The sequence below is a fragment of the Mixophyes fleayi genome, chromosome 2, assembly GCF_038048845.1.
Source record: "Mixophyes fleayi isolate aMixFle1 chromosome 2, aMixFle1.hap1, whole genome shotgun sequence".
Lineage (NCBI taxonomy): Eukaryota > Metazoa > Chordata > Amphibia > Anura > Limnodynastidae > Mixophyes > Mixophyes fleayi.
In genome coordinates this window covers 128,969,404-128,988,744 of record NC_134403.1, presented here as the reverse complement: position 1 = coordinate 128,988,744, position 19,341 = coordinate 128,969,404, and the positions used below count along the sequence as shown (strand labels likewise).

The following is a 19,341-nucleotide window of genomic DNA, read 5'->3' as shown; positions in this document are numbered from 1 at the left end:
TGTTGCTGTAAACATTCCAATAATCTGAATGGCTATGTTATGAACAATACGATTATCTAATTGGTTAATAAATAGGGTACATACCCATGATTAGTGATGATTGAATACAATAAATTGGTCCGGCCATAATCAAACTACCCTTAACATGGGTGTAACCAGTGTGTGGTACTTCCACAATAATAGGCAAACCTGTATGCATGCTGGATTATAAGTGTATATCAAAGTAAATATGACAGACCAGATGATGAATCCCTATGCGGCACTGAGGAAAACAGACATAATATAAAAAATACTGAAATACTTTGAGTTGTTTTTAACATTCTGATGATGCACATAATTTATGCCTGTAGAGGTAACTGGGGGAGCAATGGAAATAAATACCTGGTCTTGTTGCTGACACAGCAAAACATAATGTTAGTATATTTTTAAGCACATACATTGGTACAATAAAGATTATTTAATAGCCATAAAATGTGTGCATAATACATTTCTATTTGCAAAAATGTGGCTAATTGTGTGCCTTGTACATGACAAGGTGTATACTCACAAAATCCATCCATGTTTTAACCTTTTGCAGGTCTGACTGTAAATGTACAGTAAAAAGTTATAGGACCACCCCTTCATTATGTTCAACTTTTCTATTTTCCTCTTCCCCCTTACTTCTCAGTTTATCCTTTTTAAATTAATTGTGAGAGTGAAGGGATACCAGATTATTAGATGTGTTATTATTATGTGTTTAAATGGTTTTATATTGGCCCAAAAAAGCTCTTCCCCATATTAAGTGTAGCTGGTAAATGTAAAATGCAAGGCAGCCCATCGAAAGTATAGGCCAAGGTCTGGTTTCCACCACCTCCGAGAACATATAGAAATCAAGACATTTTGGAAAGCAAAATGCTTTGCTGCCTCCCTGTTAAACAAGTAAAATACTATAAATGTGTTTTCACCACCCCTTGAATCTCATTTAAATAATCACATCCTGCAAAAACAAAATCATTATTGTATGAGGACGCATAACTAGGAACATTTATGTCCTAGTCTGCTGTTAGTATAATAACCCCTGATCTGCCTAGCTGCTCACATGAGGGGCCTGATTCATTAAGGAAAGTAAAGCAAAAAAATTAGTAACTTTGCACCCTGGGCTGCTATACAGTGGTATGCCATACCCCCACTTCTCCTACTTCTTTGATTGTAAAACTATTAAATATCATTCACTTACAATTTCTATACCTCCACTTCGACCACTGCTACTTATAATATTAATCCATTAAAAATCTATTCTAGAAGAGTGTACAATAATGAATGAATACTTTAATAAATGATAATATTTCTACCAAACATAAATCCAAAAATCCAGGACCTAAACTACTACAAAAAAATAGTAAACATATCAGGAGCTCAGTTAAGATAACACGTTCCTTAGCATGATCACATCCAAAATGCATTGTATTATATAGGTACTCGGAATGTCAAAAAATCCACTACATCAGGTGATAAAACAAGCAAATCTTTAAAAGTACTCCTTTTAGGAACACACATGTCCAAATTTACTTAGGTGGAGAGTCTGCAGTGGAGTCTATAAAAAGCTCACCTGTCTCATATGGACTTACACTGCACTGTTCAGTAAAGGACAGGTTACTCCTACTTTGTAGATGAGAGTCCAGACACTTTGTCAGTTTGCAAATTATCATAGTCTGTAAACTTCTACTGCTAACGCGTTTCTTTGCAAGTGGCAATTTCATCAGAAGTAAGTTATTTGTTCATTTAGGATTGCATAGTACTATAAGCATGCATCTGACACTCCTCTACTTGCGAATATTTATTTCTAATATTATTTTATAGCGTAGACATTTAATTATTGTCAGCGCTGCAGACATATTTTTGTTTGTGCATTGTGTGGTAAACAGCTTGTCCAGAATGATAAAGAAAGTGACATGGTGTAGACGGCTAATAATGCAAACATTGGTAAAGAAAACAGATGTCTTCATATAAAATATGATGTATGTAATAGGATTATGGTGAAAATTAAGTGAATGAATAGGGTAAATATTTTTAAATCTATAAATATTTATAAGTCTATATAAATCTGAGAATAAAAGTAAATAGACATCGCATATGTGTCAATATTTACAATATTAATAGTTAAATCAATGTTTCCCATCCTCCTATTTCATACAGTATTTATATGTACATATACAGTTATTCTGTATGCTACTTTACTAATATATGCATAATTATATAACTATTCCATCCCGCTTCCTTCTCCATTTTGGGAGCAGCTGTTTACTATACTATACTGGAAGATAATATTAAGTAGATAGATCCCAAGCTACCTGACTCCACACACAGTCCACCCACTGCTCCATGGCAACAAACCGCTAAGTACTACTTTTTCTAGTTCAACTAGGTGGAGGACTGTTGCCCCTCCCCTTGAGCTTCCCATTTCTATTTATGTATCCCAGCAGATCCAACAAACAGCACCTGGTGTCTGTTTTTTATTTCAACTTCAAATAAAAATCATTTTTAAAAAGTAGTCATCCTTTAAAGATATGTTTCTCATGATTTTGAAAGCATGGTCTTTTATTTAAGATAAATGCTTTTATTAATAAAATAAACAAACTAATGCATATTCTAATAAAGGTAATTGTGTAATTATTTTAATTAAGATCATCTATCGCCATACAGCAGAAAATTCACCTATTTATGGTTTTACTTTATTCTTCTTGCAAGTACAATTAATGAAAATAATCAGCTTTCTTTTTTGGTGGTCCCTTCCACCTCATTAGCAATAAAATTGCCATCTTATCTGTTCCAAGGCGAGGTGTTCAGATTTCTCACATCAGTTGCCAAGTGATATTTTCCTATTGAGGGAAGGGAATTGCAGTTTGATTTAGGACTAAAAACACTTATTAGAAAATATAAACTGGGAAGTGTAATTAATTTCATCAGTACACTACACATACATCTAACAGCTTGCCACAAATGTAGCTGTGTGCAGTCTAATCAGCAGGTTAGCCACATACGTAAGTGGCTAGATATCTCATTTCTTTCACAGCCCTAACAAATCCACAAACTTAATTGTTCTCAATTAATATATGATGCCCACTACATTATTCTAAATTATATTACTCAATAGCTAAAAATTTGAAGTTATCTTTCTGTAGTCTTATGGCTGAAAGGCATTAAATTGCACACCTTTCTGCACTACTGTTTTGTAGAGAGCTGTAGCATTGATGCAACACAGTAAACAAAAGTGAGGGCCTGAGTCATCATCAACATTTATTTATATAGCGCCAGCAGATTCCGTAGCGCTTTGCAATTGGGTCATTAAGGAACACACCTGCCAGTTTTGTGCATTTCGTTCACAAAAATCACGCTGCGCATGGTCAGAACCGGACGATACGCTTCCACGTCCAAGTCAGCTTCAAGAGCATAAGACACTTACTCCAGCCAAGAATTCAGGGGGGAAACGGGGTAGGGAATGGGCGGATGCACATATGCAATATACAGTAAGGACATTCCTGTGCAGCCAAGTCGACATCAAACTCGGGCACACACAGAAGTACACTGGTTTTCTGAAATATCTCTTGCTCCAAGTGAAGGTTTAGTTTAAGTTCTGAAGACTGGTGCTGACGGCTGAGTATGAATGTGAAAACGTGTTTGCAATTAGGAGCAACTGTAAAAATGTATGTTATGTACAGTAATCAGGAGCAGCTGAAAATGTATGTTATGTACACAAGACATTATGGCAGCCTAATAAATGTTTTTCCAAGGGGGGAAAAGACATAAAACAATTTCTTTTAAAATTTCCATTCATAATCATAAATGATTATATTATTGACAGGTAACATTAATTGCTTAATATATTTTTTTTCTTTGCGTTCTTTAGAGATTTTATATTCCACATAGGTATTGTACATATCCTGCAGTGTCTGCTCTAGTAGAACAGTGTAAACCTACACAAGTAGTCTACACCACAGGTATCTTTAAATCCATTCCTTGTTGACTTCAGGAGTATGCAGAGCCAATTTACATGCGGTTTAAAACAAAAGCACAATGCGCTCAGTATGCATGAATTAATGACTCAGGCCCTGGAAGTTCCAGAGCCCTCCCCACTTAATTTACTATTGCATCTATGGGGGCTAAACTAATTGATCAGATGGGTGTTGTTAAACTTTAATTAATTCAGTCCAGGTAAAAGTATATTAAGTGGAAGTTCAGGAGCATAACCTTTTGTATCAAATGGAGAGAGTCATCCTTAATTCCGATGAACAAGGGATTAAAGGCGTGTAAGAGCCCAGACTACTATTTTTTAATAAAATATTGATTAATGTCTGTTAAAATGTCCACTGCAAAAGCAAGTTAAAAACAATCTCAATTTTTCCAGCAGAAAAGCTAATACACAGAGCAATCCATCTTGTGATGATGTGTGGGAAATATATTTAAGAAAGAAAATAGTGTGTCTATCATCTTTTAGCAATAACATTCACTAATCCAAGGCATTAAAGCAGGGAAAGCAGCAGTGACTGGTGATATCTCAAACCCACAGCATAAACATTATGGTTATTTTTGAATGTTTCTATTCCATTGTTGAAACTGCACATGAACAGTGCATAAGGTGTCCAACTGAGGGGGAATTCAATTGGCTGCGTCACTGTAAAACGTAACACAGCCTGCGCACCATTACCGTTATTACGGTAATAGTGCACTTAAATACTGTTATTACGGTAATTTCAACGCCGGCATTTTGCTCACAGCTTCCTGAGCTGCAAGCAGAAAGTCGGGTTAAATTTACCGTAATAACGGTAGTAGGATTAAAGCTGCGTAAATCTGGGGGGAAATGAATTCCCACCTAAAAGTATAGACTGAAGCCTGATTATTGGCAGCTTTTGGAACAAATACAAATCAGGTCATTTTGTAGGATAAAGAGGTTCTGCAGCTTTTAACCGTTGAACATTCCTAAAAGGGGCTATATCCACTCTGACGTTTAACTATATTATCCTGCTCCACAAAATCTAGTTTTCGTGTAATAAGTGGAAAATTTCTGCACCTCACTCAAATTTATCCAGAACTGACTGCTACCATGAGAAGGAGCAAACATCTACGCCCCCACAGTTGCTGACAACTTTCCACGCTATCTTTGCCGACTGGAAGATGCTACGATGATTTCACTCCAAGTGGGTAGAAAAACCATATAAAGACAAATATATTTTTTGTATATTTTTACAAATAGCTGATATGTAACCAAAATATATTTCTAACAAAGCAGTTTATTTCTCTAAATCAATATCTAAATAGATTTAGATAAATAATAAATGAATAATGACAATGCAGGACACCCTTCATAAACTTATGACACCTTGCACTAAGCAACTCTTGAATGAGTAAACACCGTTACTTACAACAAAACTCAAGATAGTACTATACAATTCACCCTCCTTTACTCTCTGCGTCTGTTGATCTGAAGTACGTTCATCAGCATTAATGCACCTCAGAATATGGAACACTGCTCTTATGGAGCTATGCTGATATGTATATACACGGTGGCTAAGTGGTTAGCACTTCTGCCTCACAGCGCTGCGGTCATGAGTTCAATTCCCGACCATGGCCTTATCTGTGTGGAGTTTGTATGTTCTCCCTGTGTTTGCGTGGGTTTCCTCCGGGTGCTCCGGTTTCCTCCCACTCTCCAAAAACATACTGGTAGGTTAATTGGCTGCTATCAAAATTGACCCTAGTCTCTCTGTCTGTGTATTTAAGGGAATTTTGACTGTAAGCTCCAATGGGGCAGGGACTGATGTGAGTGAGTTTTCTGTACAGCGCTGTGATGATGATGGTACATGGACAGATTTGGTGGAAGTGTGCCGTCAGTCTTGTTCTTCTGTTCTAAACAAAATGTGCACACTTTGTAAACTTGTGGATCACTTGTTTTGTATATATTTTGTGTACAGAATATACTTCCCATCAGAAATGTACCTTTGTGCATTTCGCAGGTACCTTTTCATTTTAACATTGATTTAGGTCAGGACTGGAAACATTTCATGTGTCCAATACACCTTAAATAAATAATACTTGGTGATTAACTTATGGGAATCATTTCTATTCGTTTCAACAGATGCACAACTTTTGTGGCTTCTTAAAATATCCTGCTGGTTACAAGATTTCACCTACTGGCGCCTGAATTCTACATTATTTCCTCTACCCTTTATTTAGGTTTAATAACTATTATTCAACATAAACTGTTTTCCAGAATGGTAAGATCCATATGGTCCATTTATCACTCACTGCTGGATACACTGTTTATCAGCAATTCTGCTTTTTCTGTATCCTATTTGCAGTTAATGAAGTGGTTGTAATGCTAGATTCCGTTGCACAGATGTTGGGCAAATGTTTTCTCTCTGTAGGAATTAGATTCAGAACAACATGTGTCTACTGCTTTGCTTTCTGGAAGCTCTTAATTATTTATACACTGTATATGATGTGTGTTAGATGGTAGTTCTATGAAAGATTATTATTTAAATGTGTAAATTAGCTCCTAATTATGTTACAAACAGTGTACAGCTATTTATTGACCAGTTTATGCAAACGTGTTTTACAATTTTATAATAGTAAGTACCCATCTGAATTTCTCATTCCAGTACAGTCTCTTTTTGAAAAATAAAACTCTGCTAAGTTCGCCAATGGCAGTAACAATGTCCAATATGGCTACACATGTAGTGGCCAAACTGTACAGACCCAGCTGCTTGGGCCAAATTTCTCCTGCCATGACTGGGCCTGTGTGTCATAAATCCAGTGTTGGCTAACCTGTGACACTCCAGGTGTTGTGAAACTACAAGTCCCAGCATGACCTTCCAGCAATAAGCGGCTATATAATGGCAAAGCATGCTGGGACTTGTAGTTTTACAACACCTGGGGGTAAATGTATCAAGCTGAAAGTTTTCCGGCGGGTTTGAAAAGTGGAGATGTTTCCTATAGCAACCAATCAGATTCTAGCTATCATTTTGTAGAATGTAGTAAATAAATGATAGCTAGAATCTGATTGATATTTAAAACCCGCCGTAAAACTCTCGGCTTGATACATTTACCCCCTGGAGTGTCACAGGTTAGCCAACACCGAGTTAAGCCAATATTGTATAGGGAAATGTGGTGTGGGCAGTGTGCATTGATAAAAGAGATTAAACCACCACCAATCAGTTTCAAGTTAACACTTTGCTAGAAGAGCACTTTGTGGTTGAGTGAAATTACTCTTTAAGACACAAAAAAATTGCATGTATTAGTTCTGATCGCTTCTTAAATATACTTATTATTATCCTTTATTTAAATAGCTCCAAAATATTATGTAGTGCTTTAAAGAGAATCATTCACATGAGCCACTTGCATTATGATGTTTCCCTGCCCTCTCAGCATGACTGTATTCAGATGGACGGATGTGAGAACAATCATTGTTATCGCAATGTCAGAATGGACGGACACCTTTGAAAGCGTTGAAAAGAAAACATGGAATGTTCATGATACAGTTTACCTGCAAAAGTGTCAGTTTGTACCGACACCGCAATCACCAAACAAACCAATGGATCCCCGTCATTACGCTTGTCCAAACTTAATTAACTCTGCCACCATATTCAGACAGAAGGGTAACAGAGCACAGACAGTAGTGTGACTTCACTCTTATCTTGAATACATTATACATTGTGGGCATTAAAATAATTACACAAATATACCTCTGATTCAACTGACTAGGGGATCTTGTGGTATTGATGGGCACATTTTTATCTAAATAACTATATCTATAGGAGTGTAATACAAATGTTAAAAAGGTAACTTATGACAAAATTTTATTTCAACCTAAAAAAAGAACAAAGGAATATATGTACAAAAATAATACAGTTTGTATGTCTTCTTGTATAAAAACAGTATATTTACTTGATAATTAACATATGGTAGAACAAAATGCACACACTGCAGTGGATATAAAACAATTATGCAAAGATATACATTAGGTAACAGTAGACAAATAACTTGCATTAAACATAAAGACAAAATACCAGAAAACTGTAAAGTATGCATCATACTGGGATGTGTCTTTCAAACTACCATAAGTGCAGTTATTAACTGTACAATATAATTTTATTACACTGTAAGTCACTAAGGGTGTGGCTCTATAAGGTTGTGTCCAAAGAACAGAGTTCAAGGCAAAGCTGTAATGGCTGTAGTGTCATTTGCTTTGTAGAATGAGACACACGTGACACTTCTAACAGACGTGAAATAGGGAGGTTCACCCGATGGCTCCAATAATAATAGAAGATGACACAGGGGCTGCAGCACATTACACAAGAATGTAAATTAGTACAATTTCTGGCCATTGTGGAGATAAAGAAAAATGACTCCATCAAAGGCAGACACTTAAGGTGGCACACAGGACATGGCATATGCAGAACATATTCACAGTAACAGCAAATATAAACATTGTAAGCCTGAGTAATAGTTATTTTCAGTATATTGAAAGATGTCAGGATACAAAACAAGAAAAAATGTTTCTTTCCTACATAAACTACTCCTTGCAGGCTCAGAAACTGCAGCTGGTGTTATTTTGTGCCTCAAGAATTAGAATTTCGGTGGCGCAACCCTCTTCTTGTGAATGATTTTATTATGGCGTATAGCCCAAGCTGCAATATGGCAACATGTCAGTATGGTGTTTTATAATTGGATGATAGCTTTGAATTATACTTTTAAATAGCCTTAACTTGTAAACTTTGGTGGGGTACGCGATGTCCAGATTACCTCAAACACTGGTATGTTATGTGGATCTCAGGCAAGACTGTCAAAGCTCCAATAGCCCCATCTAGAGAGCTGTTAACTATAACAATAAAGGTGAAAATGGCCTGTGTATACACCAATAAACAGAAAGGGGGTGATAATTATCATTTACTACAGTTTTGGGGTTTTCTGTGTACCAAGAAACGACCAAGCACCAGCATATGACTGGAAAACAGAATAAGCATGAATAACCAAAGCAGTACCATAATCTATGCTTACCATATGCTCCATGCTATTTCCTGTACCAGACGCCTAATGTAGAGGTTTGGCTCATCACTGTGCCAAGTGTGTGGTCATGTAACTTGGATAGTGCTCAGATCATTTACAGCTTCAATATCTCTTGAATCCAGGACAAAGTCTGTTCATTTATTTCTGTCAAAACATCAGTCACTGTTTTCCCTTTGACTGTCATTCCATGATTTGCATTTTCAACCCAATGGATCTTTACAGGAGCTTTGATTTTGCTGACTGTATTTATCATCAAGGTCTGTACAAGAGCAAACAAGAGAAATGGAAAAACAGTTGTAGTATAATCACACAGTCAATAGACATCCTTTCTTTCTAATTTTGATCCAATGTCAAAGCGTCATGTAACCAAACTACATCTTAATACTTGTGATCAAAATTACAGTTGGATCACAACAAAGAACTTTGTATAACAGGCGTGAGTAAAGTAGGGTCTTTTCTTTTGCTTCTGCTTGGCTACATTACCTTATCTTACACAAATAACAGGCCTTACTATACCACCAAAAGCTATCTAAATAAATGCTTTATGCGTTCTGAGTTAAGATGGCCACACCATTTGTGATATCTACAGTGATATCAGACGATTCACCTAATATTACAGCATATGTTGGCCTCAAGAGCCCAAAGCATGACAATAATCTGATTACATTTGATAGGATGTTAGTGAATGTGGTCAGAAGATGTCCACTATCGGTTTGTGTGCACAGCCACCTTCCTACTGCAGTAACATGTCCCATTGACACCAGAAGTGATCCAGACGCTTGGTCCAAGTACCAAACCGATATATCATGTTCAGTATTGTCACCCACACATGTGGCAATATTAGTAATCCTATATGGCTGAACATCAGGAATGCTATGTATGTGGCAAGAACATGGTCACTTCCAGGTGGAGGAGTGCTTTGGTTCTGCTTCTCTCAGGAAGCACTGAGGCAGTGTTCTTTCCAACACCGATTTTCCGGGTACTCCACCCGGCTGTTTTTACTTGCCACCCGGCTCTTGGAGCCCAACAGAGTACTATTAAAATAGAATAAACTATTGTTACTCCTATTAGAACAGGCACTAAGTGAGTACTACAGCCAGCAGTGTGTGTTACACCACTGACCACCAGTCTGACCTCTCATGGCAGGTGTGGTCAATAACCTCCAAAAATTTTCAATTATTTTTGCAAATTATTACACTGCCCCCACCCGGCTGCTTCTTAATGCCACCCAGCTGCAATTTATTGGGAGAACACTGACTGAGGTATATAAATACCTATAGCTTCACTGGATACTAGGGTCAGGGGTCACAGTGCTCGATGGGGGTGGGAAGGGAGGCTATATCTGTTTGAGTAAAATGTTATATTGGACATTCACTTGAACTGTGCACTCATATGCTTAACGCTTTATATGCATTTTCTTGCAGGCTTATATACTCAAAAGAACTGTGTGCTAAGCTACTTTTGTTATGTTTTACTTGTATTGTCTGAAAACTTGAATAAAAATATTTGCTTTAAAAAAAAACAACTTACAGCTTCAAAACATCAATCATAGATTTCTTCACTACACAATTACATAGTTATAGATACACTTATCGGCCACTTTGTTAGGTACGTCTTCCTGGTATTGGGTAGGACCCCCACTCCTTTGCCCCAGAACAGCTTGAATTCTTTTGGAATGGATTCAACAATCATGACAACATGATAGCATCAGTTACTGCAGATTTGTGAACGGCACATTCATGTTGCAAATATACCATTCCACCACATCCCAAACGGTGGTAGTCAATATCATGGCTATGTAAAAGCCGACATAGTTTTAAACAATGTGACAATAACGATGGGTATAATCACAATAATAATAAAATGACTACTTACCATATAACAGATAAGAACTATTTCTGAAGATTGAAATGACCGCCCACTGTAATATACAAATGGGCTAAATATTTTCACTCTGTCCATTATTATCATCTCCATTTATTTATATAGCGCCACTAATTCCGCAGCGCTGTACAGAGAACTCATTCACATCAGTCCCTGCCCCCATTGGAGCTTACAGTCTAAATTTCCTAACACACACACACACACACACACACACACACACAGACATAGAGAGAGAGAATTGGGTCAATTTGATAGCAGCCAATTAACTTACCAGTATGTTTTTGGAGTGTGGGAGGAAACCGGAGCACCCGGAAGAAAACCACGCAAACACGGGGAGAGCATACAAACTCCGCACAGATAAGGTCATGGTCGGGAATTGAACTCATGACCCCAGTGCTGTGAGGCAGAAATGCTAACCACTAAGCCACCGTGCTGCCCGTCATGGTAAATTACGTAATTTGGTAGTGTAGCCGACGCTTTTTAAGCGACAATACCTGGAGCCCACGCCATTAATAATGGAATACAGGCATGGGGTCTGAGTATTGCCGCTTTAAAAGCTGCATTTTCACTCTGTCCATGGTAAATGACATAATTTGGTAGTGTAGCTGATTAGCCCATTTGTATATTACAGTGGGCGGTGATTTCAAGCTTCGGACAAAGTTCTTATCTGTTATATGGTAAGTAGTCATTTTATTATTACTGCGATTATACCCATCGTTATTGTCACATTGTTTAAAACTATGTCGGCTTTCACTTAGCCGTTAACCCGTACCCCACCTATCTCAAAGGTGCTCTATTAGATTGAGATCTGGTGACTGTGGAAGCCATTGGGAGTTCAATGAACTAATTTTCATGTTCATGGAACCAACTTGAGAAGACATATGAGAGGACATATGCTATGTGACTTGGTATGTTATCCCGCTGGAAGTAGCCATTCGAAGATGGGTAGACTAGGGCCATAAAGAAATGCACATGGTCCGCAACTATACTGTGGCACTTAAATGATACTCAATTGATATTATGGAGCATATTGTGTGCCATGAAAACATTCCCCACAATATCATGCCATCACCACTGGCCTGCAGCGCTGACAGAAGGCAGGGTGGATTCCAAGGATTCATGTTGTTTACAACAAATTCTAACCCTACCATCCGCATTTTGCAGCAGAAATCAAGATTTATCAGACCAGGAGATATTTTTCCACTCTTCAGCTGACCAGTTTTGGTGAGCCTGGGCCCACGGTAGCCTAAGTTTCCTGTTCTTTGTAGATAGGAGTGGAACCCACCGTGGTCTTAGCCCATCCATTTCAAGGTTTGACGTGATGTGCTTTCAGAGATGCTCCTATGCATACCACTGTTGTAACGCATGATTATTTGAGTTACTGTCACTTTTCTGTCAACTTGAGCCAATCTGGCCATTTTCCTGTCCTCTCATATTAATAAGGCACTGTCACCTACAGAACTGCTGCTTACTGAATATTTTCTATTGTGCACACCATTCTCTGTAAACTCTAGAGACTGTTGTACATGAAAATCCAAGTAGCAGTTTCTGAGATACTCAAATCTCTACGTCTAACACCAACAATCATTCCGCGGTCAAAGTCACTTAGATCAAATTCTTCCCTATTCTGAACAACTGAACCTCTTGACCATGCCTGCATGCTTTTATGCATTGAGTTGCTGCCACGTGATTGGCCAATTAGATATTTGCAGTAATAATCAGGTGTATCTAATAAAGTGGACACTAAATATATATTAGTGATGTGAACAAATTGCGTCCCTATGAATACTGTCAATTGATTCCCTCAATTCACAGAAATTTATTTTTCACAGATTATTGCATTATAAAACAAGTCAAAGAATTATTATAATACCATACGCTGCTAAAGTGTGAATCCACACCTCACCTTGTCGCACATATCATCTGCTGACCCAGAGATGAACAATGTTGGCTTTGTAACCAGCAAGAGATCTTCATCTCGCATCTTGCTTTTTGCATTCGGAGGGTGCAGTGGATACGATAGGCAAATAAGCCCTTGGATGAAGCTGTCATCTTCTTCACAAGCCGCTCTCATTATAGAAGTGGCAGCACGAGAGCCCATAGATCGTCCTTTTTCAACAGAGATAATGCAGGTTTATTCTTCATAAATGTTAATGTGCTGCCATTGCCCACTCTTATATTGAAACAACCCTCTTAAACATGTGCAATCTAGTGTACTGGTACTTGCTAGAATATTAATGCGTATAAAGCATAGGCTGAATTTGCTTTTCAGAATCTTAAAGATACAGCCAACAGAATGAACAAAGGTAATGCTTCTCATGGGAAGCCCAAAAACATGCTAAGGCAACACAAGCCCTCTGAACGTGATTCCCAAAAGTATAAAAAATAACGAAAAGAAAATTGTTAAATTTTTAAGTAAAATTATTTAGCAATGGAGGATGGAATTCATCGGGTAACTTCAAGACTCCAAAATGAATTGAACAACTGTATTCTTTTCTATAGACTCTGTTTTGGTGTTTTATTAATTTGGATAGTTGCTGAATACATGATTTCAAGTAAATATAACCATAGTCCAAGTCAAATCCAAAGTCGTAAATATCTTAACTATTAACTCTCTGCAACTGCAGTTTAAGTACAATGGATATGTATGAGCAAAGATTAAAGTAATATTTAGAACTTGCATTGTTCTCTTTGTACCACACAGAGGCAATCCATAAAATATGTGTCTAATTACTAATAACAATGCAGAATGAGGTATTTTTTTTATTATATATATTAGTAGTACAGCTTACCTCCAAGAAAGATGCCACCAAGTTTATTTTCTTCACAAGACTTTAAATATGTCTAAAAAGGGGTACAAAGTAAATGGCGATTGTAATATCAAAACAATACGTACCATTAACAAAAGACTTTGTATTATTTGCAATGTGTGTTAGCACTAATCTTACATTTTATTGGAATTCCCTATTTTTATCATGCATGTATAGATTTCAGGGCATTTTATGTAGCCGCCAGCTTCCCTGAAAATGTTCACATCTATTTTGTGACATTAATTGCTAAATCCAATCACTGAACATACATTTATAAATAGTTCCATGGCTCTTAGTAATGGAAATACTGTATCTCGGTACATTTCACCAATACTTCATTCTGAAACTCGCTTGCATTGACAAATTAACTCTTGGGGGTATATTTACTAAACTGTGGGTTTGAAAAAGTGGAGAAGTTGCCTATAGCAACCAATCAGATTCTAGCTGTCATTTTGTAGAATGTACTAAATAAATGATAATTAGAATCTGATTGGTTGCTACAGGCAACATCTCCACTTTTTCAAACCTGTAGCTTAGTAAATATACCCCCTAGACCGGCGGTTACCAAAGTGTGCGCCGCGGCTCCCAGGGGTGCCGCGGCGCTGTCACTGGGGTGTCGTGGGCCAGCCCTAGAAAAAAGAAAGCAAACAGAAACTTACCAATCCGCGCGGCGCTAGGACCCTGCAGCCTCCTCTCTCCCGCAGCTGTCACTGAATATCGACGTCAGTGACAGCTGCGCGAGAGAGGAGGCTGCAGGGTTCTAGCGCCGCGCGGATTGGTAAGTTTCTGTTTGCTTTCTTTTTTTCTATAGCTGGTGCATGGCACGGGGCAGAGGAGGAGGGCAGATGGCAGAGGAGGGGGAGAGAGAGCAGAGGAGGAGGGCAGATGGCAGAGGAGGGGGTCAGATGGCAGAGGAGGGGGACAGAGAGCAGAGGAAGGGGACAGAGAGCAGAGGAGGGGGACAGAGAGCAGAGGAGGGGGACAGAGAGCAGAGGAGGAGGGCAGATGGCAGAGGAGGGGGAGAGAGAGAGCAGAGGAGGAGGGCAGATGGCAGAGGAGGGGGAGAAAGAGCAGAGGAGGGGGTCAGATGGCAGAGGAGGGGGACAGAGAGCAGAGGAGGGGGGCAGATGGCAGAGGAGGGGGACAGAGAGAGCAGAGGAGGAGGGCAGATGGCAGAGGAGGGGGAGAGAGAGCAGAGGAGGGGGACAGATGGCAGAGGAGGGGGACAGAGAGCAGAGGAGGGGGACAGAGAGCAGAGGAGGGGGACAGAGAGCAGAGGAGGGGGACAGAGAGCAGAGGAGGAGGGCAGATGGCAGAGGAGGGGGACAGATGGCAGAGGAGGGGGACAGAGAGCAAAGGAGGGGGGCAGATGGCAGAGGAGGGGGACAGAGAGCAAAGGAGGGGGGCAGATGGCAGAGGAGGGGGACAGAGAGCAGAGGAGGAGGGCAGATGGCAGAGGAGGGAAACAGAGAGCAGAGGGGGGGGACAGAGGGCAGCGGAGGGGGACAAAGGGCAGAGGAGGGGGACAAAGGGCAGAGGAGGGGGACAGAGGGCAGCGGAGGAGGGCAGAGGAGGGGGACAGAGGGCAGAGGAGGGGGACAGAATGATGGCAGAAGAGGGGGACAGAATGATGGCAGAAGAGGGGGACAGAATGATGGCAGAAGAGGGGGTCAGAGGAGGGGGACAGATGGCAGAGGAGGGGGACAGAGAGCAGAGGAGGGGTACAGAATGATGGCAGAGGAGGGGGTCAGAGGAGGGGGACAGAGAGCAGAGGAGGGGGACAGATGGCAGAGGAGGAGGGCAGATGGCAGAGGAGGGTGACAGCGTGAGAGAGGGCAGAGGAGGGTGACAGCGTGAGAGAGGGCAGAGGAGGGTGACAGCGTGAGAGAGGGCAGAGGAGGGTGACAGCGTGAGAGAGGGCAGAGGAGGGTGACAGCATGAGAAAGGGCAGAGGAGGGGGACAGCGTGACAGAGGGCAGAGGAGGGGATAGAGGGCAGAGAGGGCAACGTGAGAGAGGGCAGTGTGCCTGGATGCAGAGGGGGCAGTGTGCCTGAAAGCAGAGGGGGCAGTGTGCCTGGATGCAGAGGGGGCAGTGTGCCTGGTTGCAGAGGGGGCAGTGTGCCTGGTTGCAGAGGGGGCAGTGTGCCTGGTTACAGAGGGGGCAGTGTGCCTGGATGCAGAGGGGCATTTTTGCATACAACTAAATAAGTATTTCTGTCGTGACCTAAATACTTATTACAATTTTTTGACCCAACTACTTCTAAAACAGGACTGCTCAGTAATTATTTTGGAGGGGTGCCTTGAAAAAATTTGGAGATTCTAAGGGTGCCCCGAACTGCAAAAGTTTGGGAACCACTGCCCTAGACAGTTATTCTGGTGAATTTGGGAAATCTAGCATATCAGCAAGCTAGATAATGATCATGGGGCAATTTGACATCTTAGAGCCAATAGAAATGCCAATGCTACCTTTTTTAAGACAATTCTACCCTCTTAGATATTGCTTCATTAGGATAATAATATTAGTAGCACCATTAAACGTTTGTATATTATATATAGATCATTATTGTGATATTTCACTGTTAAAAACAAAGAGGCCTATTTGTTTTTCCTTAATCAAATTCTTTACGTATTTCAATTGCATGAAGATTAGCATCCCAGTAAATTGTTAATGTCAGTAGATATGTCTAATTACACAATAACGATCACAATATCCAAGTGGGAAAAAGACTAGGCTAAATTCACTGTGATAATGTAACAATATGACACATTCATATAGGAGCAGATTCAATTCCTTGCGTTGTTCTAAAGAACAACGCAGGGCAGAGCTGCAAGAAAAAAAAAATCAGCTTTGAAATAACCTTTCTAACGGTAATAATGCGCATCTATTTCCGTAGTAACAGTGGAGAATTCCCCCATACATTGCTATTAACATGCAAAAATGAACACAATTCAAAACACATTCAAAATAAGTGTGAGACTATATTAACTACTGTTTCTGTAACACACAGAAGCAATCCATAAAATGTGTGTTTGTGTGTATATACTGTATATATATTAGATAATATAGTGTATAATTTTTTTAATATAAACGGTTTAGGGTTGGATTAAGTGGTTTTCAGTGGCTTTTGCTCAAGATACATAGGTCAAGGTTAGGTTTACACATTTAAGGTTGGGTCCACACTGTAAGCGAAACCCTATCCCTAACCAATAACATGATTAAAGAACGTCTTCTACACAAAAAGTGCCAGCACCAATGCCTGCATAACATGAAGAGGCTGAAGCCGGAGGGGTTGTCTGGAAGGGGGCAGTCTGCTGGGGTTTGCGGATCATTTCAAATGTCCAACTGCATCATCAGGAGACGGGACTGAGGTACTGGTGGGTAGATATTGAACTTCAGCATTTATCTTTTTCATATATAAATGTACACCATTTAACTTTGTTGGCTTAAATGATACAAAATGATTTCAACAATCTTATTTTTTAAACTAATATTGACATTGAATAGTTTACTTACCACCACAGCATTGTAAGCCTTGGTTCTGTACACCAAATTAAGCCCTTTACAGGTAAATCTGACACACAGCAATCCTTGAGGTACCAAGTAGTTCACCAAAGACACCAAGTGGGAGAAGTTCATGTCACCTCCAGCGCCATGTGTCAAAATAACTCCGTAGATCACACCACTGCAACCTCTAGGGACAGAAAGCACAGCATCCAGGTGCTTCTTGCCAAAGGGTATCTCAATCTTCTCCTAGAATGGCAAAATATATACTGCTACTTCGTGGAAAATGAAATGCAAAGGCAATACCTCTTAATACCATATCCATATACAGTACCAACCTGACTTATGCCAAGTGTGTATTTTTGTATAGATTTTATACAGAAATTATATAAACATCACTTGTGTATTATAATCTTGATAATTTGTGTTGTAGACATAGAGGGAGGGGGACACAACTTCATGTCAACTGATATATATTTTCAATTATGGTTGTGATATGAAATCCTTCTAAATGAGGCTTATTATGAATTATTCAAACTCTTGGAAGCCCTCTCCCTCTATGAGGTTCAAGCAAAAATCAGCAATGTTTTAGTACTGTGACATCTTACGGAACATCATGCAAGGCTCCAACCAATTGAAACCCCCCAAGATGTTTTTATTTTACTGGCTGCTATCTTTGAATAGCTATTTCAAAATAATTTTGCATAATAGGGCACCATATAATGGAGGGTGTGCTGGAAATTTTCGGCACCACTGCGAGAAGGATGGAGCTTAGGTTAAAATTGTATAAGTCATGAACAGGACTGGAATGCAATAGAAACCTGGTGCTTGCCTAATACTAGGTCAGACTTGGTATAGAACAGTGTTGGCTAACCTGTGACACTCCAGGTGTTGTGAAACTACAAGACCCAGCATGCTTTGCCAATATATAGCAGCTTATTGCTGGAAGGGTATGCTGGGGCTTGTAGTTTCACAACACCTGGAGTGTCGCAGGTTAGCAAAAACTGGTATAGAACAACTGCAAAGTGTCACTTATGCACAATACAGTTCTGCTTTTTCTTATAAATGTTGCACATTATATTTCAACAGCTCTTATTTTACACTTTTTCCGGACACGTTGATAAATGAACCCCAAAAGATTTTAAACAACTTTAATCATACAACAACAACAATCAGCCGCGCAGAGTGGGGGTGGGAGAGGAATGTTGGTCAATTTGTTCTATTGTTCTTTCTGTGGACAATGTCTTTCCACTACCGTATTATCTAGATAAATGGTTAACATGGTCATTATTCTAAAATTCCAAAATGAATTTATATAGGCACATGTCAATTTAAAAAGAAATCATCGTACAGGTTCATATATATCACGTTTAGACACACCCGAGTATATAACTTGTACAGGTCCTAAAAAAAATATAATACATAGCAGTACTAAAAAATCTTACAATGATAAGATACTAATGTTTCATTCAGCGGAGCATAATGTGTTTGTCTGCCAGAGGCTTACAACTTAGGCAGGGGATACATGTAAGTGTATTACTGTACCTCTGTATAATCACCCATGTCAGATAGCAGCTCACACCCAGAGAGCGGGGGATTACACTGGAAGAGGATGGGCTGGACTGAAGGGAGGAGCTGGAGAACCTTCCTGCTCTGTGTTTTCATCACATTCTTACTGCTGCAGAGCCAGAGACAAGTACAATGTAGGCTTTAGTGAAATGGTGTCTCTATACTGTTATGTGCAAATAAAACAGCTACTTACATCAGTCCAGATAACACTATTACACAAAACATTTATGATTTTTTTTTTTAAATAATATATGCACACACAAAGAATATTATTTCAGTACCCTAATTTCGCATTTATTTACTTTAGCAATGTGCTTATCACTAATGAGAGAAGTTGTCCCTGGCAGAAGTTATTTGTGTTAACAACTTAGATTGAAAGCTTAATAAAATGCTGATGCTTAACTCTTGAAAAGTATGAACAGGATCTACTTTATTGGTGGATCTAAACATGAATGTAAGTAATACTATATAGGTTTAGTTAGTTATTCATTCTGCATATATAAATGTTAAGTCCTAATTTTATGAGGGCAGTCCCA

At 39.3% G+C, this 19,341-nt stretch overlaps 1 protein-coding gene across 2 annotated transcripts; it reads right to left on the bottom strand.

Moving 5' to 3' along the window:
- Positions 1-2,753: 2,753 nt before the first annotated feature.
- Positions 2,754-18,809, bottom strand: TEX30 (testis expressed 30). Of its 2 annotated transcripts, XR_012688678.1 has the most exons (6): positions 18,782-18,809; positions 17,249-17,485; positions 13,716-13,767; positions 12,830-13,032; positions 9,031-9,298; positions 2,754-2,858 (listed from the first exon to the last, which is right to left on the bottom strand). XR_012688678.1 is itself a non-coding variant. In XM_075199985.1 (5 exons), the coding sequence occupies exons 1-5, from the start codon at positions 18,797-18,799 to the stop codon at positions 9,134-9,136; spliced, it is 675 nt and encodes a 224-aa protein (XP_075056086.1). In that variant the 5' UTR covers positions 18,800-18,809; the 3' UTR covers positions 7,857-9,133. The 2 variants fall into 2 exon arrangements, 1 of the variants encoding a protein (XP_075056086.1); XM_075199985.1 differs by lacking the exon at positions 2,754-2,858 and having other exon boundaries at positions 7,857-9,298.
- Positions 18,810-19,341: the final 532 nt, after the last annotated feature.

Excerpts from the sequence above, each read along its gene's own strand:
- TEX30 (XM_075199985.1), bottom strand. Across the intron at positions 13,033-13,715 it reads TGGTGGCATCTTTCTTGGAG|GACGATCTATGGGCTCTCGT; the intron begins GTAAGCTGTACT and ends CTGTTGAAAAAG. Across the intron at positions 9,299-12,829 it reads CAGATGATATGTGCGACAAG|ACCTTGATGATAAATACAGT; the intron begins GTGAGGTGTGGA and ends GCTCTTGTACAG.